The 27931-nt window shown below is 41.8% G+C and overlaps 1 protein-coding gene across 7 annotated transcripts; it reads left to right on the top strand.

Moving 5' to 3' along the window:
- The first annotated feature begins 506 nt into the window (after window positions 1-506).
- On the top strand, window positions 507-25861 carry klhl32 (kelch-like family member 32). Of its 7 annotated transcripts, none has more exons than XM_081389449.1 (13): window positions 507-719; window positions 1410-1632; window positions 4325-4437; window positions 11814-11994; window positions 16748-16855; window positions 17992-18090; window positions 18989-19204; window positions 22027-22753; window positions 22888-22946; window positions 24159-24351; window positions 24684-24778; window positions 24862-25066; window positions 25621-25848. In XM_081389449.1, the coding sequence occupies exons 3-12, from the start codon at window positions 4415-4417 to the stop codon at window positions 25021-25023; spliced, it is 1863 nt and encodes a 620-aa protein (XP_081245575.1). In that variant the 5' UTR covers window positions 507-719; window positions 1410-1632; window positions 4325-4414; the 3' UTR covers window positions 25024-25066; window positions 25621-25848. The 7 variants fall into 7 exon arrangements, with proteins under 7 accessions (XP_081245575.1, XP_081245570.1, XP_081245576.1 ...); XM_081389450.1 differs by having other exon boundaries at window positions 515-710; XM_081389444.1 differs by having other exon boundaries at window positions 24862-25861.
- Window positions 25862-27931: the final 2070 nt, after the last annotated feature.

The following is a 27931-nucleotide window of genomic DNA, read 5'->3' as shown; positions in this document are numbered from 1 at the left end:
CAGTGGTTCTCCTCCAGGGGGCTACACCAAACTTCCAATGGGGCCTCAACATGACTTATTATTTAAGTTATTTAAATTTTAATTAATTTGTGATTTTTTTTTTTTTACCTGGAAAAGTCATGCAAATTAATAAAATCTTTAAACGCCATCATGGGCATTTTTATAGGCTACAGAATATAGGCCTAGCTTGGCCTAAATATGTATTATGCCTTGCTCAAAAATATTCTACTCTGAATTTTTACGCAATTAAATAATTTCCCTTAATCATAAAAATTAAGGGGGGTTAGGCCACATACTAGTCCTAGGATACTATTTAATTAAAATATAGCCTAATAATTCCCTTTAAAATAATTATACAGATGTATTCAATAATTAAGTTATAAAACAGCATATCAAATATCAACATATGCCTCATTCTGATTCAATAAGAAAATGACAGAATGTTTTTGGCTATGGTTTGTACTTCATATTCGGCGCCTCGTGGACACGCATGATCCCGGGCATGTGACCGCAAGAGGCGGGGACTGATTAAGACCGTTAGAGTAGCTCAGACGCATCGGGCATAGACATAGCGAGTTACACCCACAGTCTCTGCACAGTTTTCTCCTGGGGGTCGATGCAGATATTTTGTTTGGGTCAGTCAAAGTTGATAAGTGACCGACGTCGGATAAAATCAGTTTGACCGAGAGAAGAAGACACTGGACGCGAAGGTACACTGTGTACGTGCGCTTTTTATCCGGTGAATGTTTGTATATTTACGATTTGTCTAACATACAGAAACGTTTAGACTGTTTACAGATGGATGCTGAAGGGATGTACCGAAACAGTTCACAGCTAAATGTCATGAGGTTGCAGTTGGGCGGGTCTTCAGTGAGGATTACATTTATCGTTGCCCAAATTTTCTTGGTTCTGCCCTGTTGCTAGGAGACCTTAGTTGAGGTTTTAAAGTGATTGTGGAAGCCAAGGACTCGCGACCAAGCACTATAATCTGCATTTAGTGACAGTTCTTCTTTGGATCCGTAACGCAATTAACTTGTCAACATAATATCATTAATAGACAATATATCATCCGCCTACATGTTGTTATTACTATTATTATTGTTGTTATTATTATTATTTTATTAATATATCCTACACGTTGATTTTAACGCGACGGTACCTTAAACTGTCATTCAGTCACCTTTAGTTTGATGGATTAAGGGTGGACTCCGGTTAAGTAGGTCAATGACGGCTAGAATGATGGACTGGACCATTTGAGTGACAGTCACTATTAGGAAATTATTATTACTCTCAATTCTTACAGATATTAAGAAAATATCTGTACTACTACTGTATCATTAGTTTCATTTCTCTTTTTTCCCTCTTCTTTTCTCCTCCATTGACCGTGGACTACAATCTGCTGATTGAAGGTCATCTTGTAATCAGATCAATATGTGCTGGGATGGCTCAGACACAATGGGCCATTAGGCTCCAATAAGTCCTGCATCAGGTCGCCTAGGCTACTCTCATCAGTCTTGATACCATTTGACCATCACATGAGGCTCTATGAAAGGAGATGCACAGACTGATTTTGGATCAGAATGAACTTAGCCTGTAGCTGTTTTGTATCCAAACACATTGCGCATCAATAGGGTGAGTGGTGTTTTTAATATTTCTTCTATTTTGTTCTCTTTGGATGAATATTATTGCATGATGAATCTCTTGAAAAACATCATATATTTCATATTTTTATTTATTATATTTTTATTCTCCTGCTTTTCATACATTAAATAATGCATGTAATTAGGATTAGTTCATTGAAAAAGAAAAATTCTGTCATTAATTAAAGGGGTGATTAATTAAAGATCTGTATTAACATTACTCACCCTTATGTCGTTCCAAATCTGTAAGTCTTTCATTCATCTTCGGAACACAAATAAAGATATTTTTTATGAAATCTGAGAGATTTCTGTCCCTCCATTGACAGCCACGCAACTAATACTTTGATGCTTCAAAAAGTTCATAAAGAGATTGTAAAACTAATCCATATGAATCGAGCGGTTTAGTCCAAATTTTCTGAAGAGACGCGGTCGCTTTAGCCTATACGATGAGCAGATTGAATTTAGGCTTTTATTCACATAAACATTGATCAGAGAACATAAATAGAAGCTCAACCGAACCTGCTTGATGCAAGAGAACAAACCTCATTGGCTCTTGCGGAAGCTCAAACTTGTGTAACACACAAGAATGAATTTCATTGGTTCTCGCACATCAAGCAAGCATGCGTGAGCTTCCGTTTACCATGTGTGCGTTGATGAATGTTTATGTGAATAAAAGCCTAAATTCAATCTGTTCATCATATAAAGTGATTGTGTCTCATCAGAAAATTTGGACTAAACCGCTCAATTCATATGGATTAGTTTCTCTTTATGAACTTTTTGAAGCGTCAAAGTGGTAGTTGTGTAGATGGTCAATGGAGGGACATAAATCTCTCAAGATTTCATTAAAATATATTCAATATATTCAAAATATAGCCTTATGGGTATGGAACGACATGAGGGTGAGTAAATAATACTTGGGTGAACTAACTGTTTAAGAACTTTTTGCCATTGTACCGTTATTTTCATAGCAGTTAGGCACATATCACCCCAAAATTATACGTTATTTAATTCGTACTGATGTTTTAATTTTTGGTTTGTTGCAATTGTCAATACTCTCAATTCTTATTAGCTTTTTTTTATTGTAAGATAGTAATAAAAATTGATGATAATCTTAATTATTTATTTTATTCTTTATATTTAAAAAAGTAAATCAGCATAAAGCTAGTGCAACAGTTGCTACCATAATGTATAAATGCAATTTATATAATGTATAATTAATTTTTTTGTAGTACAGTATCTGGGGAGGAAATGTGTATAATTGTAATGAAATTAATGTCAGACAGACTTCACTTTCAGCCTAGAAAGCTTATAGCATGTAGCATAGGCTATAGCTTAGGCCTATATCATGGGGCAGTTGGGACACTTGCGGCCTAATGGTTAGAGAGTCAGCCTTGTAAACCGAAGGTTGTGGGATTGATTGTAAACATCGGTAGGAAATGACTGAGGTGCCCTTGAGCAAGACACTTAACCCGCAATCTCTCCCCGGGCACTTCAGTGAATGGCTGCCCGCTGCTCTGGGTGTGTGTGTCCACGGTTTGCAGTGTGTGTGTTAATTACTCACTGCTCCTAATGTGTGTGCACTAACTTGGATGGGTTGAATGCAGAGGACAAATTCCGACAAAAATCACTCCGATTATTAGGATCACATCAACTAGAAATACCAAGGGTTCACTCTAAGCATGGAGAGTCCGCTTTTAGCTATTATGCCAGCGGCAGCTGGAACCAGCTTCCAGAAGAGATCAGATGTGCTCCTACAGTAGTCACATTCAAATCCAGACCTATGATCCAGACTCAAAACACATCTGTTTAGCTGTGCATTTACTGAATGAGTACTGTGCCACTGTACGTCAGATTGATTACACTATATTTTATTTCTGCATCCTCCTTTTAATTCTAAACTCAAATGGCACTGAAAATGGGATGAGAGACAAACATAAATTACTTAAAGGAGAACTCCGGTCAATTTTAACATTGAGCTCATTTTTTAGTAAATTTGGAGTGCTGTCAGTACAGAGAACAACGACAAAAATCGGTGTTGCCTACACCGTGTTATCCTCCTTTTAAAATTTGCACCCTGTTGACTTCAATGGGGCAAGTTTTAAACCTGCTTTTAGCCTCTTAACATCCTTGATGTGTCATTACAAGTGCACAGAAAATGTGAGTGATTCCTTCAGAGTGATCACGGGTGAATCTGATCGGTCGAAGTCCACAGTAGTCGATTGTCGAGTTCATGCGCAAAGGTTTAGTATCTATGATCATGCGCGTCAACTCGACAATCGACTACTGTGGACTTCGACCGAAAACAGGAAGAAAATACAGGTATGAGTGCAGGTATGATTCCTATCTAAAGCATTTTGAATAACTGTTTTAATTGTCCTTGCTTTTATTTTGTGATTATTTTTCTATGTAAAGCACTTTGAATTGCCATAGTGTATGAAATGTGCTGTATAAATAAACTTGCAAAGAGTTTGGGTTGCCATACTTGGCCTTCATACATCAGATATGTTTCTTGAGGGATATTTCACTCCGTTTTGTAAAGGCGAATCATTTAAATCTTTAAAAGCTCTTCATCTCAGAAGCTCCATCGAGATGCTCAGATATTCAGGCCATCATAGGCTTCTCAGATATGCAGGCTTTGTCCTTATTCACTCTCAGTCTTTGCTGTTTCTGTTCTCTCACTGTAGAGTGCTGCACATGCTCAGTCGGGCCTGTCTGGTGTTTTGTTGTATCAACAGGAAGCACTCCTTCCTCTGCCTCCTCTCTCCTCCAGGAGTATGCCCTCTGAGCCTCCTCCCAGGTACATTCTGCACACTCACACACTCAGTCTACCTTAAGAGATGACCATGTCCTCACGTCTTTGGTGAGTTTTAATTTGATGTAGATGCTGTTGGATTTGATGGGAGATGTTGTGACACGGTCAGCGTTATTTAAAGAGCTCTGGAGGATATCTGAGGTCATCTGAAGCTTTCTTCTCCCAGAAGGCTGTAATAATCTGTGTAAACTAATACTGTAAAACATTTTTGTTAAATTTACTGAAAAAAAAATTAAAAATATATATATACAATGATGATGTCACTGACATTGTGGGAGGCATTTTGGTGTCTATTTTGTCCAATTCTGGCTTTGCGTATAAGATTCAAATAATATAGGAATAATATCAACCAGTATTCAAATCTGTTTGTTACTGCAAAATACAATACAATAATGAAACTAACATGAATGAAATAACGTACAATGTTAACTAACAAAAAAGTATGAAATAAAATATCAACAAATGTGATGGTTCATGCAGGAACTTTTGTCAAAACCGATATTCATATAAATTCAAAGGAGGTTCATACTTTTTACTCATTGCCAATGTAATTTTGTTGTAAAAGAGTATATATATTGTCTTGTTAAAAGTGTTGTAAATATAGAAATTAAAATTTTAATTTTATTTTTTTATTATTGAAATAAAGTATATATAATATAATACATGAAATATATTTTACTGAAATATTTGAAAAATAAATGTATTTTCAATAAATTAACAATAACAAATATGCTCAATAAATTAATAATATCAAATCTTTAATAAATACATTTAAAACATTTATCTTTAAATTTTGACAGTAAAATTACATGTGGTGTTTTACTAATCATATTTTTAATGTGGTAAGGTAACTTAAAGTTATTATTATTATTTTTTTTCAGTGTACAGAATTAAGGCCCTTTCACACCGGATGCGTAACGAAAAAGCGAAACGAAACAGCGAATAGTTCGTGTGCGAATAGTTCGCGTCAAAACCATTCACATCAGCCGCGACGCGAATTTGCGACGTCTATGACGTTCAGAGAGCTTCAACATTCCAAAACTTTCGCGCCGACAGCTGAGAAAACATGGAGATGTCACGTGTACCGACAGACACTTCATCATCATCATCCAGTGAAGACAAGCTTTTCATTTTCTTTAAAAGACAGAAAAGAAGGTTTTGGGTGCACCCAATCTTAAAGAACGGAGAGTCTGAAGGGGAATATGCTAATGTGCACAGTTTTTTTGCATCTTCAACTAAACACAGTGCGTTTTGAAATGTCACTATACATTACATGTAACACATGAAGTAAGTTAAAAATCATTTAACTAGAAACGTCTCGGGTTACGACTGTAACCCTTGTTCCCCGAGAAGGGAACGAGACACTGCGTCGTCGTCGTGACGACACTATGGGAACGCCCCCAGCGTAACGCATCTGAAGCATGAATGAAATCTGTCCAATCCTGATTGGTGCTACGTCATGACGTAGTAGATGACGGCATACCCGGAAGATACAAAGGGACGCCGGCTCATACACACGTTAGCTACTTTGCGATGAAGCAAGCGCTCTGAACGTGATAGGTGTGGCGGCGAGACGCAGTGTCTCGTTCCCTTCTCGGGGAACAAGGGTTACAGTCGTAACCCGAGACGTTCCCCTTCGAGGGAACTCGCACTGCGTCGTCGTCGTGACGACACTATGGGAACGCAATGCCCACTATGCCACACCGTAAGCACGCCACCCTAGTGTGAAGCTGGAGACCAGGCACATTTAGGACGCGATCACTCTGGCGCCAGGCGTCACAGGGAGTTGCAGACTATAAAATCGTATGAAGGTGTGCGGAGTGGCCCACCCAGCCGCTTCGCAAATATCCTGAAGCGAAGCTCCAGAAAGGAGAGCTACCGAGGAGGCCATGCTCCTGGTAGAATGAGCCCTCACGGCCATAGGTGAAGGCAGATTGCGCACCTGATAAGCCGTGGCTATAGCCTGGACAATCCAATTACTGATTGTCTGTTTGGATGCAGGCAGCCCTTTCTTGGGTGAACCAAAGCACACCAACAACTGGTCTGACTTCCTCCACTGAGAGGACCTCTCAAGGTACACTCTCAGGGCTCTGACTGGGCAGAGCAGGTGAAGTCTCCCCTCTTCCGCCGTCGCGTGAGGTGGAGGATGGAAGGCCTGAAGAACCACTGACCGTGCCACATTAGATGGCACCTTGGGCACATAGCCCGGTCTAGGATGTAAGATGGCCTTAACTCCGCCGGGGGCAAACTCCAGGCAAGTTGGCATTATAGCCAAGGCCTGGAGATCCCCCACTCTCCTCAGAGAGGTGATAGCCAGGAGAAAGGCCACCTTAAGGGTCAGGTTCTTTGCCTCAGCCGACTCCAGTGGCTCGAAGGGGGCCTCAGCCAACCCCTCAAGTACCATTGCCAAGTCCCAGGTTGGGACTCTGGAGCGAGCCGCAGGCCTCATCCTCCGAACCCCACGGAGGAAACGTACAACCAGATGGTGCTTCCCCAAAGGCCCATCACCTACAGGCGAGTGGAAAGCCGCAATGGCAGCCACATACACCTTAAGTGTGGACGGGGTTAGACCGGCGGAGAAGCGATCTTGGAGGAACTCCAGCACTGAAGCCACTGGGCAGTTAACTGGGTCCACCTCACGCTCTCTACACCAAGTGGAAAACACATTCCACTTCAGGCTGTACAGTCTCCTGGTAGAAGGAGCCCTGGAGCTGAGTAAGGTCTCGACAACATCTGCTGACAGGCCAGCCTCTAGGTACCGAGCCCCCTCAGGGGCCAGACCCAGAGGTTCCAAAGCTCTGGCCGGGGGTGAAATATTGTACCCCCTGCCTGCGACAGCAGATCCCTCCTCAGAGGGACCTGCCACGGGAGGCCGTCCAGCAGTGTTACAATGTCCGAGAACCATACCCGGGTCGGCCAGCGGGGTGCTACTAAAAGTAGACTGATCCCCTCCCGGCGGACCCGTTCCAGGACTCCCGGGAGCAGAGCGATCGGGGGAAATGCATACAGACGCAGCCTCGGCCACGTCTGCATCTCTGAGAGAGAACCACAGTGGACAGTGGGACGTCTCTTGAGACGCGAAAAGATCCACTTCCACTGGGCCGAATCTCATGCACATGGCTTCCACCACCTCTGGGTGGAGACGCCACTCCCCGGGCCTCAGCCCCTGCCTCGACAGGATGTCTGCTCCCTGATTTTGGTCCCCGGGGACGTACATCGCTCTGAGAGACGACAGTTTCCCCTGGGACCACAGGAGGATCTGGTGTGCCAGTCTGCATAGAGGGCGCGACCTCAGACCCCCCTGATGATTCAGATACGCGACTACAGAAGTGTTGTCCGAGCGTATCAGGACATGGTGGCCGCGGAGGTCTGGGAAAAAGCTCCTCAGAGCTTTGTAGACCGCCAGCATTTCCAGGCAGTTGATGTGCCAGGAAGAGTGCCGGGTCTCCCACAGACCTCTTGCAAAGCGGCCGTCCATGACCGCGCCCCAACCAGTGAGGGAGGCATCTGTTGAAACGGTTTTCCGGCAACATGATGCTCCCAGCACTGGTCCCTGGGACAGGAACCAAGGTTTCCTCCATATGACGAGAGAACGAAGGCATCTGCGCGTTACTCTGATCATACGGAACGGATTTCCCCTCGGGGAAAACCCCTTGGCTCTCAACCACCACTGTAGGGGTCTCATGTGTAGCAGGCCAAAAGGTATGACGTTGGACGCTGCTGCCATGTGCCCCAGCAGTATCTGAAACTGCTTTACAGTGAGGTTGTGGCCTAGCTTCACTCTGGAGACCATCGCCTGTATGGAACCCACCCGAGCAGGAGACATTTGTGCCCGCATCGTCGTGGAGTCCCATACCACTCCCAGGAACGTAGTCCTCTGGGAGGGCGTCAACACGCTTTTCTTTGTGTTGAGTCTCAGCCCCAAGCACCTGATATGGGCCAGAACGACATCTCGATGCCGAACTGCCATATCGTACGACTTGGCTAATATTAGCCAGTCGTCGATGTAATTGAGTACACGAATGCCCTGGAGTCTCAGCGGAGCCAGTGCTGCATCCATGCACTTGGTGAAGGTGCGAGGGGAAAGAGCTAGGCCAAAGGGAAGAACCCGATATTGGTACGCTTCGCCCCCGAAAGCAAACCTCAGGAACTTCCTGTGACATGGAAGGATGGAAATATGGAAGTATGCGTCCTTTAGATCTATCGTGACGAACCAGTCCTCGAACTGGATCTGACTCACGATGGCTGGAATTGTGAGCATCTTGAACCTGAATCTCCTCAGAGAACGATTCAAGTGCCTGAGATCTATTATTGGACGCAACCCCCCATCCTTCTTGGGAACTATGAAGTACCGGCTGTAGAACCCGGACTCCCTGTGTGGCAGAGGAACACGTTCTATGGCCTCTTTTACCAACAGGGATTGAACTTCTTGTTCCATAACCCGAACCTGCTCTGGGCCTACCACAGTCCAGACCACCCCGTTGAACTTCGGGGGAGGGGAGCTGAACTGCAGTCTGTAACCCAGCTCTACAGTACGCAGGGCCCACGCAGATATATTCGGAAGGCATGACCATGCGCCGAGATAATCTACTAAGGGAACCAGCCTCTCGAGGCTGGCCTCGGGTATCAACCGAGCCTCGTTCCCGACCCCCTGAAGCGGCTGACCGGCAGGGAGCAGTCGAGAATGATTTTCGGTGGGCGAACGCGTTCGCTGCCCAGCCACAGGTCTTTTTAGAGGTGGCTGGAGCGGCGTGCGTACGCGGGAAATCAGTGTGGCCCGAAACGTACTGGACGGCGGGAGCACAGCACTGATTCCCCGAGAGCTCCGGGACGGAGGCGACCTCAATCGCTCCATCCCGGGGGGGACAGCTCTCAGCGATCCGGCCACGCCTAGGACCGCTTAAAGGAAGCCTTCTTCGCCTGAAGGACGGTCCTCAGATCGACCTTAGGCTGGGAGGGCTTACCTCGAGAGCGTCGCCTCCTTCGCCAGGCTCCCTCGGGAGGGGCGCGGGAGGTGACACTCTCTTTTTGCACCTGACGGTACGAGGAGCTGGCAGACGGCTGAGGCTGCCTTTCCTTAGATGCAGCCTTCTTAGAGGAGCTGGAGCGACGGGGGAGGTATTGCTGGAAGGCAGCTGACTGCTTTTTCACTTCTTGAAACCTTCCAACAACAGAATCAACCGCACCGCCGAAAAGGCCAGAAGGCGAGATCGGGGAATCCAAGAGGAAATGCTTTTCTCTCTCCTTCATCCCTGATAAATTTAACCATAAGTGTCTCTCGACGCACACCAAACCAGCCATGGAGCGGCCGATGGCACGGGCCGTCTCCTTGGTGATGCGGAGAGACAAATCAGTGGCCTTCCTGAGCTCCACAATATCCTCTGGAGATGGCCCTTGGCCTTCATCCAGCTCCTTAAGGAGGTCGGCCTGATAGGCTTGCAACACTGCCATCGTGTGTAAACAGCCACTAGCCCGCCCAGCCGCCATATATGCCCTGCCCACCAGCGCTGAAGTGTCACGACACGGCTTAGTGGGCAGTACCGGAGCCTTAAGGGACGATGCGGCCTCAGGGGAGAGATAACTGGCGAGAGCCTCCTCAACCCGAGGCAATCTCCCATAACCAGATTCAGCCGCCCCCAAAACATTTGCAAAATCAAGAACTGGGGGATTAGAGACCCTGGCTGAAAATGGTTTGTCCCACGACTTACACAACTCGTTGTGCAAGTCAGGGAAAAAAGGCAGACCCCGGCGTGGAGGTTGAGATCTACGCTTGAAAAACCTCTCATCCAGCTTACTGGGCGGCTGGATTTGAGGTTCTTCCTGTGGCCAATCGATATTAAGTTTGGCCACAGCGCGCGTCAACACCTCTACAAGCTCCTCTTGAGCGGGTGCGTGTGCTGGCGTTTGTGCTTCTAACGCCGCATCAGCCACCTCGATGTTTAAATCATCTGACTCCTCAGAGCCAGACAATTGCAACATCTGTTCCTCCGCCTCGCGGGAAGAAGCCGCCTCGCGGGCTTCCACACGGGGCGGGAGAACGTCTGAATCTTCAGACGAGGACTGGGAAGATGCCGTAGCAGTCCCATGTCCCGCTGATAGATCCATTTGTGAGCCCCACGTTCTGCGACGCCGCTCTACCTCGGCAACAGCGGGCCCAGAACCGCGAGGCTCGCGAGCCTGGCCGTGCTGGTCAAACACGGCGAGCCGTGAGCGCAACGTTCTCAGCGGCAGCTTGTCACACTCGCTACAAGCGGCTCCCTCGAGAGCCGCCCTCGCGTGCTGCACACCGAGACAATGCACACACAACTGGTGTGTGTCCGAGCCCGTAATATAGCGCGGGCACGGATGCACACATTTCTTAAACTGCTCGCTCATTTTGATGCTTGTACTCAGATAAGGACAGACAACAATAAATAAGACTTACAAACACAGAGCGCTTCAGCTGAAGAGCAAAAAGCGTGTGTATGAGCCGGCGTCCCTTTGTATCTTCCGGGTATGCCGTCATCTACTACGTCATGACGTAGCACCAATCAGGATTGGACAGATTTCATTCATGCTTCAGATGCGTTACGCTGGGGGCGTTCCCATAGTGTCGTCACGACGACGACGCAGTGCGAGTTCCCTCGAAAGGGAACTGTAGATATCACACAAAGAATGTATAGTATACTAAAAGCAGCCCTAAATAGTCTCACTACATTTTGTTACGTGTTCAAAGTAAACACGGTCTCTGTCTCTATCTTTGACGATAATATTGTTAGCTTTCTATCCCAAATATAGTTTAGCCTGCTAGCCTACACAGCACAGGACTATACAATGACTAAAACTATCACACAACATACTCACAGTCGTGATAACCGTGTTGGTTGGCAATGCTACGCCACACATTGTCTTTCAAATCGTTGTCCTTTTAGTTTGTGATTGGCTGAAGCCTTTTCTGTCGCCGCAAAAGTAAAAAAAAATTGACATAGAAGCGAAAAAAATAAAAGTCGTTTTTTGCCGTTTTTTCGCCGCAGCACGTTCGTTAACTCATTACACAAACAGCTGATGAAAAAATAAAACCATCGCGCAAATTATTTGTGCGTCAAAATCGCGTCCAGTGTGAAAGGGCCTTTAGAGCTAAATCTGAATGTGTTGTGCTGAAAAGAGCTATTCAGGGCAATGGGAGCAGTGAGAATCAATGACATCTCACATTCTGAATAGGCGTATTGATAGATCTAGTGAACAGCAGGGAAAAACACACACACACACACACACACACACACACATACACACTTCATTGTTTCTGGGCACAGGCTTCCATGATGAGTTGTTCACAAACTCCAAGCATGGGCTTGTCTTGCAGTGTTTCTCTTGTGTCTCAGCTCTCAGGACATGCTGACAGGACAGAGGCTGTGTCAATCCAAATCCCACCAGGACTCTGTCCTCTCTGCCCTTAATCAGCAGCGCAAGGACGGACTGCTCTGCGATGTCACCCTGGTCGCCGGGGAACAGAAGTTCCATGCTCATAAGGCGGTCCTGGCAGCCTGCAGCGATTACTTCCGGGTGAGATTGTACACTGTACAGGTTCCATGTCGCTAACCCCAGAAACATGATCAGTGAGAGTGTTTGCCACACAAGCTTATGCTGGTATCTATTAAATGAACAGTTCTCTCAAAAATCTTGTCATTCCATATCAATGGAAGCACATTTCCGCCACATAGGAAAGAAATCATGCTTTGGTAAATCATAATTATGACATAAAAAGTCATAATCCTGTAGGGATGGGAATTGATAAGAATTTAACGATTCCGATTCCATTATCGATATTGCTTATCGATCCGATTCCTTATCGATTCTCTTATCGATTCTTATTGGGTGAGGGAATAAGTACAAATTTGTTTGTATTAACTCGCTTTAATATCTGATCAGAAGACACAGCACAGAGTATACACAAATTATGTGTAGCAACCTCAGAACAAACCTAAAAGTAGGTGAGCTACTTCTCAAAGTAAAGTCCAGGGACCTATAGCCTAGGGCAGTGTTTCTCAACCTGTGTGCCTTGAAAGATTATCAAGAAGAGTGCCTTAGGATTAGGAAATTGACAATTTTCACATTCATTGGTCCAGACAAAAAAAATAAATAAAACTGCCATTTATGTGCCATAAAAACTAAAAACACAGACTGAAAACAGTTTAGGAAGAGCTTGTGTCTTTTGGAATATTAACAGTGCTCATTTGGATTAGGCTATTGAGTTACTAAAACAATCTTTGTCAAATAATACACAGGTTTTCTTCACATTTTGAACGTTTTTGTTTCCATTTGTTTAATTTCAAGATCTGATGTTACTTATCCATTGTTGTTTTTACAGCTACAAAGCTGGGAGCACTAAATGATATTCAGTCACATTATAGGCCTACACGCTTTTAACATTAAATAAAGCACAAAAATAGTACCTGATATTATCATTGCCACACTTTGAGATTGTTGTTCCAGCGCGACGTCGCAGTAAAATAGGATCCGTTTCAAATAGAATCGTCGCGTGTCGCGGCTGGTTAAACTTTGATTAACATGGAAAATGATACTTTTTATCGCGTGTCGCGCCGTCGCGTCGCATGTAGTTAGGACGCGGTCAGAGCGCTTCTGCCTCGATGCCATGTTTGCTCATAGTGTTTGCTACGTTCTGAACCAAAACAACGCAGCACGTGTGTGACGTCGTGTCACATTTGAACGAGCGGAACCGATAAGCGGAATCGTTAAGCAGGCATGCTAACGGTTCCAAGGAATCGATTCACTGGGCACCGGTTCTGAAGAAGAACCGGTTCTCGGTTCCCATCCCTATAATCCTGAGATAAATAGTGAAAATTATGGCATACTAAGACAAAATGTTGACCTTATCTCATAATTACGACCAAAGCACCAGCTTTACCAAAGCATGATTTTTTTTTTTCCTTTTGTGGTGGAACAGAGCTTCCATCCATACATATCCATTCTTTCTTGGAACTGAAGAGGAGATGTTAGGTACAAAGTTCATGCTGCTCTTCTCCATAAAATAAAAGTAAATGGGGATGAGTGCTGCCAAGATCTGAAAATAATACATTCAAATGTGGTGTGTCAAAATGTTTTATAGCAGGTTTGAAATCAGTGTGAAATGAAGGGAGCTATACAGCATCGTTGTCTTTGTTTATATGGAAAAGCAGTGTAAACACACTATTGAATATCTCCTTTTGTGTTCCACAGAAGTTATACGTGTTTGGAACAATTTGATAGTGAGTAAACGACAGGATTTTCCTTTCAGCTGCACAATCCTGATGCAAATATGTACTGTTCACACGGGAGACAAGAGAGCAACACACGGGAAATGAAAAGTCAGCAGAGGTCTGAAAACCATATCAGTGAGATTTGATTTTGGTTTGTTCAGAAGATTACAAAGAAGAAATACATCCAGCCCTGCAACAGAGGGAAAGATTATGTGCACAGTCCAAAGAACAGAATTAAATAGGGCAGGTATATTTATCTCTATATGTCTCCTGGCAAGCTCTCCACCTCTGTTGGGCTGAAATGATAAGATATAATCCCTTGTTTTTGATTTTAGCCCTTGGTTTCTAATGAGGACACCTTCTGCTGTTGTTAAGGCGAGTCATAGCTTATGTAAAACATGGGCTGATCCAAAGCTTTAGTCAATCAAGCTGTTGGCTCTGTTTGACAGCTACCCTTTGACATAGTATGCCTGTAAGGTTTGTATTATTCCTGATTTCTATTAGGTGGAATGGTTGAATAGGTTTAAATAGACAGGAGTGTACACGTGTGGATGAGCATGTGTTTTATGCCCTATCGTGATTACCAAAATGAGTTTTGTTTTGGAAATTAATAACAATTGCCAGTATTTAACTGACATAATGGTCCTACCTGGTTTGTGAATTAATTATACCTCCAATTTTAGGGCTTGTTGGAGAGAGGCGTAGTATTCATCATCTGAAACACACGTGGGTGAAAATCCATTAGGTGGATAGAGGGAAGGAGGGACGCAAGTCATATGAATACAGTATCATAGAAAGGTGGGCTATTTTGACTCGGTCCAGTAAGCAACGATCATACAACCATCCAGAACATCCAGAAAGAGAATTTCAAGAAAACCTCTCAGAACCCATAGCAACCACTTAGTTGTTAGAATGGTGGCAGTGAGGTTTGTACGGTCAAACGCCAGTCACATTTTCTTTAGAAAATGTAAAAATCACACCAGTTTACCCAGTGTCACCTGTCTTGTTCTATTTTTAGGCTGGATGTCCCTGAGAAATGAAAGGATATTGCACCCTTTCGAGATTTAACACCTCAGTGGCACTAATGAATAAATGTGAAAGGTGTAATCTGCGCCTGTGGCACTGGCACAAACACTGTAATTATGACTGTAGCAATGTTAGAGGATCAGGGAAGAAGGAGGCGGGAACCGGCGAACGTTCAAACACTTTTAATTCCGTAAAAAACAACAACAACAAAATGAAAGTAAAAGCGGCAGCCCCTCACGGACGACTGCCGCACACACATAAACAAAACATAATATGTCCAGGCCTGGTCCTCTCTTGTCCTTCACTGTTGTCACTCCTCTTTTTATGCTTTCGAAGGTCTTCTGTGAGAGATACGAGACTGGTGCGGCGTGCAGGCCTCGCCCCGTTCTCTCACTGCTCTCGGCCCTACCCTTCTAAACACAATGACATTACACATTTGACCAGAGAAGTTCGTACTGCAAATGATATATACTTATATACTGTAAATATAAATGTGTAGCAAATTTGTATCTTTAACGAGTAATAACATGAGCAACAATCATGAGTAATGATACTTACACAAGCTTGCTTCATTTACTGAATATAATGATTAGACCGACTGATTAAAACTGTTAATACATCTTTTTATTCATTAAAAAATCAGTGCATAAAAGCTCATAAAAGTAATTTGTTCGGGAATCAGACTACACTGGCAGTGTTGTAACTATATTGTTTTTGTCTGCAGTCCGTGAAGGCAACTCAATAGTTTTTTTGATTTTAGTTTAGTTTTTTTTTAATTTTGTGGTACACAGTCTTTTTATTCTATTGCATTGCACTTGCAGTCACAGCTCATGTGAAATATGATTTGTTTTGAATGGTGCGGAAGAGTCAGCAGCTGCTGCTTAGATTCACGGTGCAGCAATGCCGGTAACACTGATGTGAGGCATTGAATCATTCTGTATTTTCATATGGCTCAAAAAGCATGCATTGTAAACTAATTAGCTCACAAAGCTGCTGTCTGACCAGCCTGCATTGCTTTTCCAAGGTTAGAAGTCACTCAGCCAGACATGTGACACAGGACTGGTCATGCTTATTACCCACAATCCCCCTCCAAAAAAGCCCTAAGTCTTGCTTATGGGCAGTGGTGTCCCAGTAAGGAGCTCTCTGAGTAGCTGTCAACAATCCAACAACCATCAGCTCTGAGTCCTTTAAAATATCTGAATGTGAGCCAAGGTCAGTCATTAAAAACGTACTGCTCTTTAAATAGAAAATAGAAAAACACGGTATACTTTACCAGGCACTTTAAATGTGACATACTACTGGTGGAACAGTTTCTGAGGGTGAGGTGACAACGATAAAAGATGATAAACACTTTGCATCTATTTTCAGCACACGGCGGCTTCAGATGGAGCTAAGACCTGCATTAAATGTCTATTGATTCTTTCAAAAGACTGTTGACACTAATTTCAATCCAGAACCAGACTTAATCTGTGCCTGAGAGTTATTACTCTGATTTTGGGAGGCATATATATATATATATATATATATATATATATATATATATATATATATATATATATATATATATATATATATATATATATATTAAAATAGATAGATAGATAAGATTACAGTTTTTTTTTTTTATTTCACGCTGGAAGTTCATCATTAGGAGCAGTTAGGTTTGATCAGTGGAGTTGGTGCAATGATGATCCAATGTCCTTTGACTTCCTCTTCACCATGGGCTTTGATCAATGACCATCCTACACTCACTCTGTGACAGCAATCAATGCTTTTGATTAGTGTACTCCTGCCAGAGAACACAGCGGGACAGCACTGGCCTCTTGGTCTCTTTATTCTGCGCGCGTGTGTGTGAGAAAGTACAGTATGTACTGATTGATGGCCATGGACTCACTTTCATTCTCAGTGTGAAACTCTTTAGACTTGAATGAACAGTTTTTTGACATTTTGCTTTAATAGCTATTTACAGGATGCTATATTACTGTTGTTCTGTGGTGCATCCTGCTTATGAGTTTGTGTGTGTGTATCTTCAGGCCATGTTCAGTCTGTGTATGGTGGAGAGTGAGGCAGATGAGGTAACTCTCCAGGGTGTGACTAGCGTCGGACTGAAGCACGCACTGGACTTCGCCTACACAGGCCAGGTAAATTCAGCATAGCCCACACAGTAGCATATGGCCCAGAACATGCAAAACAAACAAAATGTGCAGTGCCTCAAGCAAAGACAGGTCTCTAGATTCTGGAAAGACCCCATTATGAATCATATGTAGCAGATAAGTGAAATAATTTATTCTGGAGCTTCACAAATGGGCTTATTGAAATTCTAAATCTGGTTAAATGTAATACTAGGTTATCTTATTTCATGTTAGTTTGAAGATTTCACACTATACTATTGGTAAACCCAGAGTTTATGTTCTTAGTTGCATTATTCATGAAGTCACTAACACTGATTGAACAAATATAGATTGGAACAAGCATGTGATTTCCAATTGTGAAAATGTCATGTAGGCCCACTCTGGCTGTTTTAAGTAACCTGAAACATACAAAAGCAAAAACAAATAAAGCAATGTCTGATTTACTCCAGTTAATGCTTTTGCCGTCACCTTTTTGTCATGTCAGTTGTTTAGTTTAATTGGTTGTCTGTTGCTAAACAACTTTTACATTCAAGCACTGCTAACAGATATATCCTAAGGGATAGAGACGGTCCAATATTATATACTGTTGTAAAGTTTGGGTTCAGTAAGATTTAATTTAATTTAAATTTAATGAAATAAATTAATAATTTTATTCAGCAAGGATTCATAAAATCAATCAAAAGTGACAGAAAAGACATTTATAATTTTACAAAATATTTCTATTTCAAATAAATGCTGTTCTTTTGAACTTTCTATTCAACAAAGAATTCCTCAAAAATAAGAAGCACTTTTTTCAACATTGATAATAATAAATGCTTCTCGAGCACCAAATCATCGAAGGCTCATGAGACACTGAAGAAAGAAGTAAATTCAGTTATTTTAAATTGTAATAATATTAGCTTTTCAATCTAAGCATTATACATATGTAAATACCTTTAATATAGTAGCTGCTATAAACGTCTTTTATAGAGCAGGCTTATGCAACACGTTTATACAAGTTTCAACACAAGGTCCCTGCTCCATATCTTTCTTCATTAAGGAGTCCTTGGCCTGAAAAAGTTTGAAGGCCCCTGCTTTTAACATGGAATTAGGAAAGCAAGGTTGCGGTTTCTTACAATAGTCTTACTCAGGTTCTTTGTCTGTAGATCATGCTGGAGCCAGGAGTGATACAAGACGTCCTGTCTGCTGGAAGCCACCTTCAGCTGCTGGAACTGCTCAGTCTCTGTTCCTACTATCTCATTCAGGTGTGTTCAGGTTATTTCTGCCTTGAAAACTTGCAACGTTATGATAAAGCTTATTTTGTGTTTTCAGCAAGTACTACATATAACGTTACTGTGTAATCAGTAATAATTTTGTAAAGTTCTACTCATTTCATGCATCTTACAGGCTCATTTTTATCACCATCATTGATTCACTCTTCATTTATTTGAGTTTTTTTCTTCCAAAGTTTTACATGCTCTTTTCAATTTGATTCCAATGAACGCATATTCTGGAGCCTTTAAGCTTAAAAAAGACACAAATAACCATGATAGTGGTCTCTATATGACTCTGTGTTATTCCAAGGTTTTTTGAAGCCTTTGTGCGAAAAACCTATTTATCATTCCCTAATAATTTTTCCCTCTTTCTGCAGAATTCCATTGATTTCCCCCATAATTCAGCCCAGAAAATTTGAAAAAGATATGCAGATTCCACCTGAACCTGTTCATTGCTCATCACTGCCTTTAAAATTTGCTTGTTGTTCATTTTAACCAGTAGATGGCAGTCAGTCTCTGTGTGAAGAATCTTTCTTCATCCTGCAGATGTGGAGCATCCTGACTAGATTTGTCTCTGTTGTTCCTTCTTTTACAGTCTGTTTTTGGATATTGTGGACTTTCATGAGATTTAGCTCATTTGAGCTCCCATTAATCATTTATCATAACTTAATTTTTTATCATAACTTTATTTTTTATTATTTACTGTATTACAATATTAAATGACTGTGTGTATTCATGGGGGTATCTATTATTGTATGCGTTTGTGTGCTTGTATGTTTCAAGGCATGTACGATTTCATTTTAGACTGTAAGGCTCAACTAGTTTTCATGCATGAATAAAACACCCCCTCTGACCTTGAATCTGTTTGTATTTATATCTGTGCCTGTAGGAGCTGAACAGTTTTAACTACCTGGACCTGTACAGGCTGGCAGACCTCTTCCACTTGCCGGCCCTGGAGGAAGCAGTGGTGGGCTTTCTGGTGGATCACCTCTCTGAGCTCCAGAAGAACAGGCAAGAGGAAGTGCTGCTCCTACCTTATCGGCTCCTCAGGGAAGTGCTAAAAAGCGACCGCCTCACCTCCCTCAGTGAGGAGGAGATATGGCAGGTGTGTGGGCCGCAAATTCACAGACTTTAACTCTTCAAAACATCTCTGAACTGCTTTGGTAGCTTACATGCTTTAATGCAAAATATCAACATGGGGTTTAAAATTCTGAAAACTTTACAACAAAGAACAGTTATGAAATATGTAAGTTTCTATGTCATTTCTAGTTCATGCTCTTTGGAACATCTCAAATCATGTTGGACAATGTGATCATCAGGTTTTACACAAACTTGCAGCTCAAGTGCTGTTGTCAAAAAAGCAAAAGAAAGACACACCACCACTTTGTAATTAATGTAATTTTTTTAGTTCAACTTTACAGTCAAATAAGTATGCATTTAATATAATTTGGTAATGTAATTATTATTATTTTTTTTAGAAAAGAACATCTTTTGGACCCCATGACAATCTCTATAACAGCTACCAAACACAAAGCATCATTAAGTAAATCTGAATGCTTAAGGTCATATTCACACAAACTCTGCCTGTTTAATTTACGATGTAAGTGAGAAAAAAAGGTGTACGGACCAATGTGAGCGTGTGTGTGTATGTATGTACACTCGGGCGGAGGCTGTAGTCAGGGGGCTGTGGTGTGACTATTCATTTGCACCAATCAGGCGCCCCCCCACCACCCCTCCCACAACCAGGCTCTCTCTGATTAGGCCCACCGCGGCTCCATCAGCGCCTCAATCCCCCAGCTGTCACTCCGGCCGCCCTACTGATTGAAAACAATCAGGCCTCTGATGGCACAATTACCCTGACCCTTTAACCAGTCGCTGCTGCCATAATCAGGCCCTGATTAGGCTGCTTTGGGCCTCCTTCACTTTGCAGAGAAGGTTAATTTGGGCATCAGACGGAAGCGTGATGGGCACAGGGGCTGGTGCTGCCGTCCGCCAGTCCGAACGTGCGCCCGCCAATACTACCCTCGATATAGTTTGGCTGTCAATCATCGTCATGCAGAGTTCTCGGAGTCTCACGCTCTGGAAATCACATTTTCTTCCTCTTTGTTTTTTTTTTGTTCTTTTTTTCTTCTCTCGCACTCACTCTCTGTCTGTCTTTCTCTGTGCGGGAGTGGGTGGGGGAGTTCATTTATTTTCTGCCCCGAGGAAGTTCTCTGATCCAGTGTGACCTTCACAGTCAGCAGACGCTGCCTTGCTCACACCTCACTCTCTCTCTCTCTCTCTCTGTCTCTCTCCTTCCCTCTCCCATTTTCCACTCTCACTTATTCTCTTTCTTCTCTTCTGCTGGCTGTGAAAAGGAGGAGAGTTGAAAAAAAACAACTACTAAAATTCAGAGAAAGGAAGAAGGCGAAACAGAACCTCAATAGAGCGTTGCATGATTAATGATGCTAGGAATGGAGGGTTTTGCTGAAATCTATGTACAATTAAAGCTTAAATGTGTAATTATGTAGGAATGCACACTATATAGGTACCATAAAGGTTATTGCTCAATATTACAGACCTTTTCATTTATAAGAATCGGTCCATTTCGGATATATATTGGCTGATAGATTGTCCATGCTCAATTGCCATGTAATGCTCACTTGAAGTTAATCAATGTTTAATACATTAAGAATCGAGTAATCCATAATAATACATGAATATCCATTTTTCATACTGCACATTATAATGTTGTGATGCCTAAATGAACTTGTAGCATTTAAACTGATTATTTTCTAGTGTTTTTTAGGTAATATAATATGAATTTTTATATATCAGCAAATTATTGCTCATCAGCCATAATACTATACTCACTTCGAGCATTTAGACAATTTTATTCTTTATCTATTGTGTTTTATTTATTCATATTTTTTAGACAATTTAGTGTACAATTTTATATACCAACCATTTATCTTTTATCAGCAATAACATACAAATAATTATAGGTTTATTGGTATTGGACATAATTTTAATATTAGTAAAAAATGTAAGCATTTTTTATTTCATTTGAAAAACTACTTAATCCTTAATATGTGCAAGTACACCATAAGTAGTTTAATGGTCTCTAAAAGGAACTCTATTTGAGCATCTAACAGCGCAAAATCATCTCAACCAATGGCGTGGGTTTTGGGGCTGGATTACCTATTAGAACGACCAATGGCAGATGGGGGAAATGTTATGGAAATGTTAGGGAAACCTGTCTGACAGCGATCATTATCTCTGCAATTCGGTGCTGCTAATAGCTCAGAAATATCACAGTGTACCTCCCTAAAATTAGTGCACTGGGAATCATTCTGTGTAAGTACAATGAAATCTAACCATTTCACAGATGAAATACTCCCAAGAAAAAATATATTGCAAGCATTTAAATTTGCCATTTGTGTGTAGGAGACAGCTGCGGAACGTCTAGAGGTGGTGGCCCATGATCTCGGGATGCTATAATAAGTTCTCTGTCTCAGGCTGATTGTGTTAAAAGCCACTTTGTTTCCACAAGAGTGGCATCGCTTATCTCCAGCCATCTCCACCGTACTCGCATGCCTCTGCAGCTAAACAGTCTAGATTGCTCTCAAGTTCAATTAACTCCCCTTTGTCTAACTCCCTTGGCTGTGCCGGAATGCGTATGTGTGTATGCTTCACACGCACACCTCATGAGTACGTGTGTGTGTGCGTGTTCACAGACCCCCCCCCGTCTCATCTGCAGCTGTCTTCTCATCACTGTATAGAGACACAATATCTTAAGCATTAGCATGCAATGATACAAAACGTTGGCCCTGCGTAGACAGACAGTATTGTGTGGATGGTGTGAGCTGCAGCCTGTAATATGAGCAGTGTGATCTCCTGATCCCGAATCGGTGCTGAATACTGATGAGCCACTCTGCCCTGCTGTAGTTATTGGTGCGTTGGCTGGAGCATGACTGCAGATACCAGTACATGGAGGAACTGCTGCAAAACGTGCGCTACGGCCTGATGGAGGTCTCCGCCCTGCACCGTGTGGCCAGTAGCCACCCCTTCCTCAACTCCAGCAGCACCGTCGCCGCCCTGGTGGAGGAGGCATTGGACTACCACCGCTCTGTATTTGCACAGCCTTTACGTCAGACGTCCCGCACCACGCCTCGCTTTCAGTCACTAACATTATATATCATCGGCGGGCGCAAACGGGAGGTCAGCCGCGTGCGGGAGCTGCGGTTCTTCAACCCCGCCACGCAGGAGCACACGCGTGTCGCCGGGGGTTCGAACTGGAGTGAATTAGCCCCCATGCCTGCTGGACGGAGTCACCACTGTGTGGCTGTCATGGGCAACTTCCTGTTCGTGTCTGGCGGGGAGGTGGAACACGCCACTGGAAGGACATGCGCGGTGAGGACGGCGTGCCGGTACGATCCAAGGGTGAACCGCTGGATTGATATTGCACCAATGAAGGCGTGCAGGGAGCACTTTGTGCTGGGAGCTCTGGGACAGTATCTCTATGCCGTCGGGGGGAGGAATGAACTGAGGCAGGTTCTGCCCAGCGTGGAGCGCTACTGCCCCAAGAGGAACAAGTGGACCTACGTGCAACCTTTCGACCGTTCGCTGTCCTGTCATGCAGGATGCGTGGCTGACGGGCTGCTCTGGGTCTCAGGTAATAATAGATTCCTTCACATTTACCCCACCACTCTGTATATATCAGGAATCTCCCAATGCATTTCTAGGCCCAAGACTTAAAAGCATTACTAGCATCAGTTTAACATAAAAAGATGGCTTCTTCTATTGCAGGTGGTGTCACTAACACAGCTCAGTACCAGAATCGACTGATGGTGTATGACCCAGGACAGGTAAAATTTTTGCATCTTTCTCATCTTAAAAAATGTAAATATTATAGATATTACATAATTATGATATAAATTATAATACGATTAATTAGAAAGTAATACTTTTATTTAGCACAGCAAGGATGCATTAAATTGATCAACATTATAATAAAGACATTTTTAATGTTACAAAATATTTATTTTCCTTAAATGCTGTTTATTTGAACTTTCTATTAATCTAGAATCCTGAAAAAATGTATAACGTTTCCACAAAAAAATTAAGCAGCACAACTGGTTTCAACATTGATAATAATAAGAATCATTTTCTTGAACACCCAATCAGCATATTAGAATTATTTCTAAAGGATCATGTGACACTGATCCTTTGCTATCACAGGAATCAATTATATTTTAAAATATATTAAAATAGAAAACAGTTTAAATTGTAATCATATTTCACAAAAAATTACTTTTTTTTATGGTATTTTTGATAAAAAATAAATGCAACAAACAAACAAAAACAATACACCCCTCCCCCAAAACCCACACAAGGGACTTATGTCCAATACAAATCCTCTAAACACCATTGTAATTTATTAATGTAAAAAGACTTAAAAATAAGCATCGTATAACTTCTGTGGTCAGTGCAACTGTGTGTTTTTCAAAGAGAGAGATATAAAGAAAGAGAGGAGGAAAGAACAGGAGGCAGAGGCTCATTGGTATTCAAAGTGGCTTTGCATTCACCTGCCAGGAACAGCAACCCCCCACCCACAATACCCTCAACAGATGGTCGCCAAACACACATGTGTATATTCACACTCTCACTCACCACTGCTCGTGCAATCTCTGCATGAACACACACCTTTCGCAAATAAATGCACACGCACCGGAACATGCAAAAGAAATGAATGCTAAACGTTTCTTTTGACAAAGTATTTTTTTTTAAATGTAAAAAAAAAAAAAAAAAAAAAAATATATATATACATATATATATATATAAATTAAATACTTTGTCAAAGCAAACATTTTACATTGTTTTTTGCATGTTCCAGTGCATGTGCAATGCAATGTCAAACTATACAATTGACCAGCAAAAATTATTTTACCATAAATTTGTTAAGCGCTCTTCATAGTCAATTGTATAGTTTGAATTGACGTGTTTCTAAGAATAATTTAAAATGAGAATAATTCAGTTTTTATGTTGTTCTTTCTTTTGTAATTTCCTCTCCATAATAGAATCAATGGCTAGCGCGCAGTCCCATGTTGCAGAGGAGGGTGTACCATGTGATGGCGGCAGTCAAAAGGCAGCTATATGTGCTTGGGGGGAACGATCTAGACTACAACAATGACCGCATCCTGGTTAGACACATCGACTCTTACGACATGGACATGGACCAGTGGACACGCTGCACCTTCAGTCTCCTCACAGGTCACCACACGCACTATAACTATGGAATAGATATGATTATTCACCTATTTACCTACACATTTTCTTTTCTCTTTAAAACTTAGATTTACTGTATATACTGTATTTTTTTCTGTATTTATTACTGATTCTAGTACCCCTTACAAAAAGTACTAAGCTGGTAATGTGTGCAAAAATCAACCTAGTTTAGCTGGTAAGACATTTTTAGAAGTGATCCAATCAAAACATTTTCACAAACTGTCAAGATTAATACAGTGTCCACTGTGCCTGAAAGGGTTATTAGACCATGGTAATGATTTTTTTTTGTAAGCGTAATCTCTACATTCTCCTCATAGGCCAAAATGAGGCAGGAGTGTCTGTCCATGATGACAGGATCTATGTGGTTGGTGGATATTCCATCTGGACAAATGAACCCCTTGCTTGCATTCAGGTGAGTTGACTCGAATGGTGCTTATGTTTGAATGACATGTTGAATAATTAATGTTGAAATCCTATCATTTGTCTATTTGGCAGGTGCTAGATGTGAGCACCAAGGGTAAAGAGGAGGTTTTTTATGGGCCAACGCTCCCATTCGCTTCGAATGGAGTGGCGACATGTTTCTTGCCTGCACCGTACTTTACCTGCCCCAACCTGCAGACCCTACAAGTGCCACATCACAGGATAGGGGCTCTCTAATCTAGGATATTCCCACAAACACACTATGAACCAGTGGAATCATGTAAGAGCCTATTCTACTCCCACAAATTGTTGACGGGTGTATGGAGTGGAGTCATCGTTGATCATACATTGATCATGTTGAGCCAGTATGAAGTGTTCTGATGGATGTGGCAACATTCAAAAAGAAGTTCAAGAGTTTTTTTTATTGTCAAGCTTGACTGACGTTCATACATTTCTGAACTGGATATGCTATGGTGCTGCACCATGCTAATCCAGTTTAACAAGCAGTGTGTAAATCTGGCTGAATGATTTAGAGACACTTTATGGCCCAGTCCAAAATGGTACACCTGTAGACTGTAGGTTGTCCAATTTGTCGTTTTAACACTCTTTTACTCAACAATCCATGCACAATTACAACAAGGGAAAAATGCAAGGGCGGCATTTGGGACAGGGCCGAAGTGTCTGGGACCTGTTTTCATAGAGTCTAGAATTCAATCCACTCTCCACTCTGACCTTAATGTTCTGGGACTATAATGTTAAAATCGGCCAAACGTGAGTTTCCATTCCATGTCATTTCTCAGCCTGTGACAAACTGTACTTTCTATCAAAACTCAGGATGAAGAAGACCGTATTGTTTACTGAATGTGTATGACCACAGCTGACGACAAATACACACACAGCATCTTCACAATCTGCGTCAGCAGTGGCATCTTGACTGTTCTCCATCCTACCACCAAAAACTGCCCATTCCATAAGAAAACATGTAAGGGCACACTTTTTTTACATAATGTATCTAATAAATTTATGCAGTTGTTCAATAATGATTAAACTGGTGATTTGTTTAATCTTTGACTTGACCTTATTGCATATGCATTTGTTGGAGTTTCCCTTTCAGACGCAAAATTTATGGGAGGAGAGTATTTAAATGAATCACGCAAGGTGATTTACTAAGGTTTGTGCTCATCAAGTAACTGGTATTTGCACCATTATTTATCGCCCAAAAAAAGCACGTCTTAAATCAGACGCTAACTCGCGCTGGTATCGCTTGGTTGGTCATTATGGAAATGATGCGGTTGTGTCTGCGTATTTTAACTTGCGTGTCGTCAGTAGATCAAGCGCAGATCTTTCCACTCCCATCGGCGCTATTTTGGAATTGCGCTTGCATGCTAATTTGCCCTGTTTAGTAAATCCAGAGTTTTGTCCAGAGTTTTTAAACTCAGATGTTTATCCAACCCCTAGAGATTCTGACCAATTAGGTATGTTCTTTGGTTCAGGATGTGACTATTTCTCTTCCTCTCACATAAATGACATGTTATCGGATTAGTCACATGGTCTCTTAACTTTCCAGCTCTAGCTGGGTATGATTTAGATATGCATTTTATGAGAGTACAATACATTTTACATGGATTTGATCCTACCGTAATTTAAACAAGACACACCTCCAATAAACCATTCAATAGTAACAACTGCATGAATTATGTGTGATCTAAGCATAATGGTCACATATGTAGGTTGTAGACATGATATATAATTATGCAGTTGATCAATGTTTGATTTTAAGTCTTTCTAGCATTATTTGGATTGATCTGATGCATTTTGATATGTAAAGGCAGTCTCTGATTTTAAAGAGGATTTCAGTCCTGCAAACTCAAAAAGAGGTCTCACAAGGACGTCTTCTTTAGGCCTCTGTCTTAGGAATCAACCCCCCTTTGGCGTTAACTCATGAGTTTTATCGTAAGATTCAAGATGTGCCCTATCTGAACCCATTTGTCTTGGTTAAACTGCCTAAAGTTGACAACGCTCTTCCTTTAGTTTGGGACCATCTCTTACAAGCATGCATTGTCTTAATCCTGCTTATATGGACTTTCTAGACTGGCTGACAGACTGTGTGTGTTTGGGTAGCGTGTGTATGGCTCGATGGTGTTTTAAGCCCCCAATGGCTCCTTCCAGGCACCTAACCCTAACCTCAACCTTAAACCTACCCATCCCCTCGCTGCCTGGAAGGCGCCGTTGGGGGCTAAAAACACCAAACACCGTGTGTATGCATGTATCCACACATGCACAGGTTCAAGGGCTCAATGTTTGCAAGCACACATGCAAATATGTGTACATAAACATAATTAACATGCTCCTGAAAACCAACATTTTTTCTGATTTTCAGTCTCTCCCATTCACTTTCAATGGCCCATTGGAACACCACAAGTGTAACACTGTGCCATTTTGTACAAAATAAAAGTTTTTCAAAACAAAATTCCTGGTGAATCAACAGTGCCAATTTTCTTCAGATTTTATTGATCATTTCCAAAATGATTCAAAAATAAAAAAAAATGTACTTAAAAAATGAGATGCCTACTCTCAAATAAATGAGGCCTACGATTAATCAGATGCAAATAGAAATATAAAACCAATCCTAATTGAAAGAGAACAAGTTGATAAAAAGATTGAATCCAATATTGGGTGATAAAAAAGCATAACAAGTGATTTATAAGCTATTTTTTGTAGGCCGGTCATTTTTGACCGGGAACACCACAAGTGTGACAATGTGCCATTTTGTACAAAATAAAAGTTTTTCAAAACAAAATTCCTGGTGAAAAATTAAAGTAGACTAGTGTGATCAACAGTGCCAATTTTCTTCAGATTTTATTAAATATTTCCAAAATTATTCAAAAATAATGTTTTTTTACTCAAAAAATTAGATGCCTACTCTCAAATAAATGAGGCCTACGATTAATCGGATGCAAATAGAAATAGAAAACCAGTTCTAATTGAAAGAGAACAAGTTGACAAAAAGATTGAATCCAATATTGGGTGATAATATAGTATAATGAGAGATTTATAAGCTATTTTTTGTAGTCCGGGAAGTGTAACAAGGTGAATAGGACACAGGAGAAGAAAGTTCAACAGTTTTATAGCAATAAAAACACAA

This window comes from Scardinius erythrophthalmus (assembly GCF_964197995.2).
Source record: "Scardinius erythrophthalmus genome assembly, chromosome: 16".
NCBI classification, from domain to species: domain Eukaryota; kingdom Metazoa; phylum Chordata; class Actinopteri; order Cypriniformes; family Leuciscidae; genus Scardinius; species Scardinius erythrophthalmus.
This window is presented reverse-complemented; position numbering and strand designations above follow the sequence as displayed.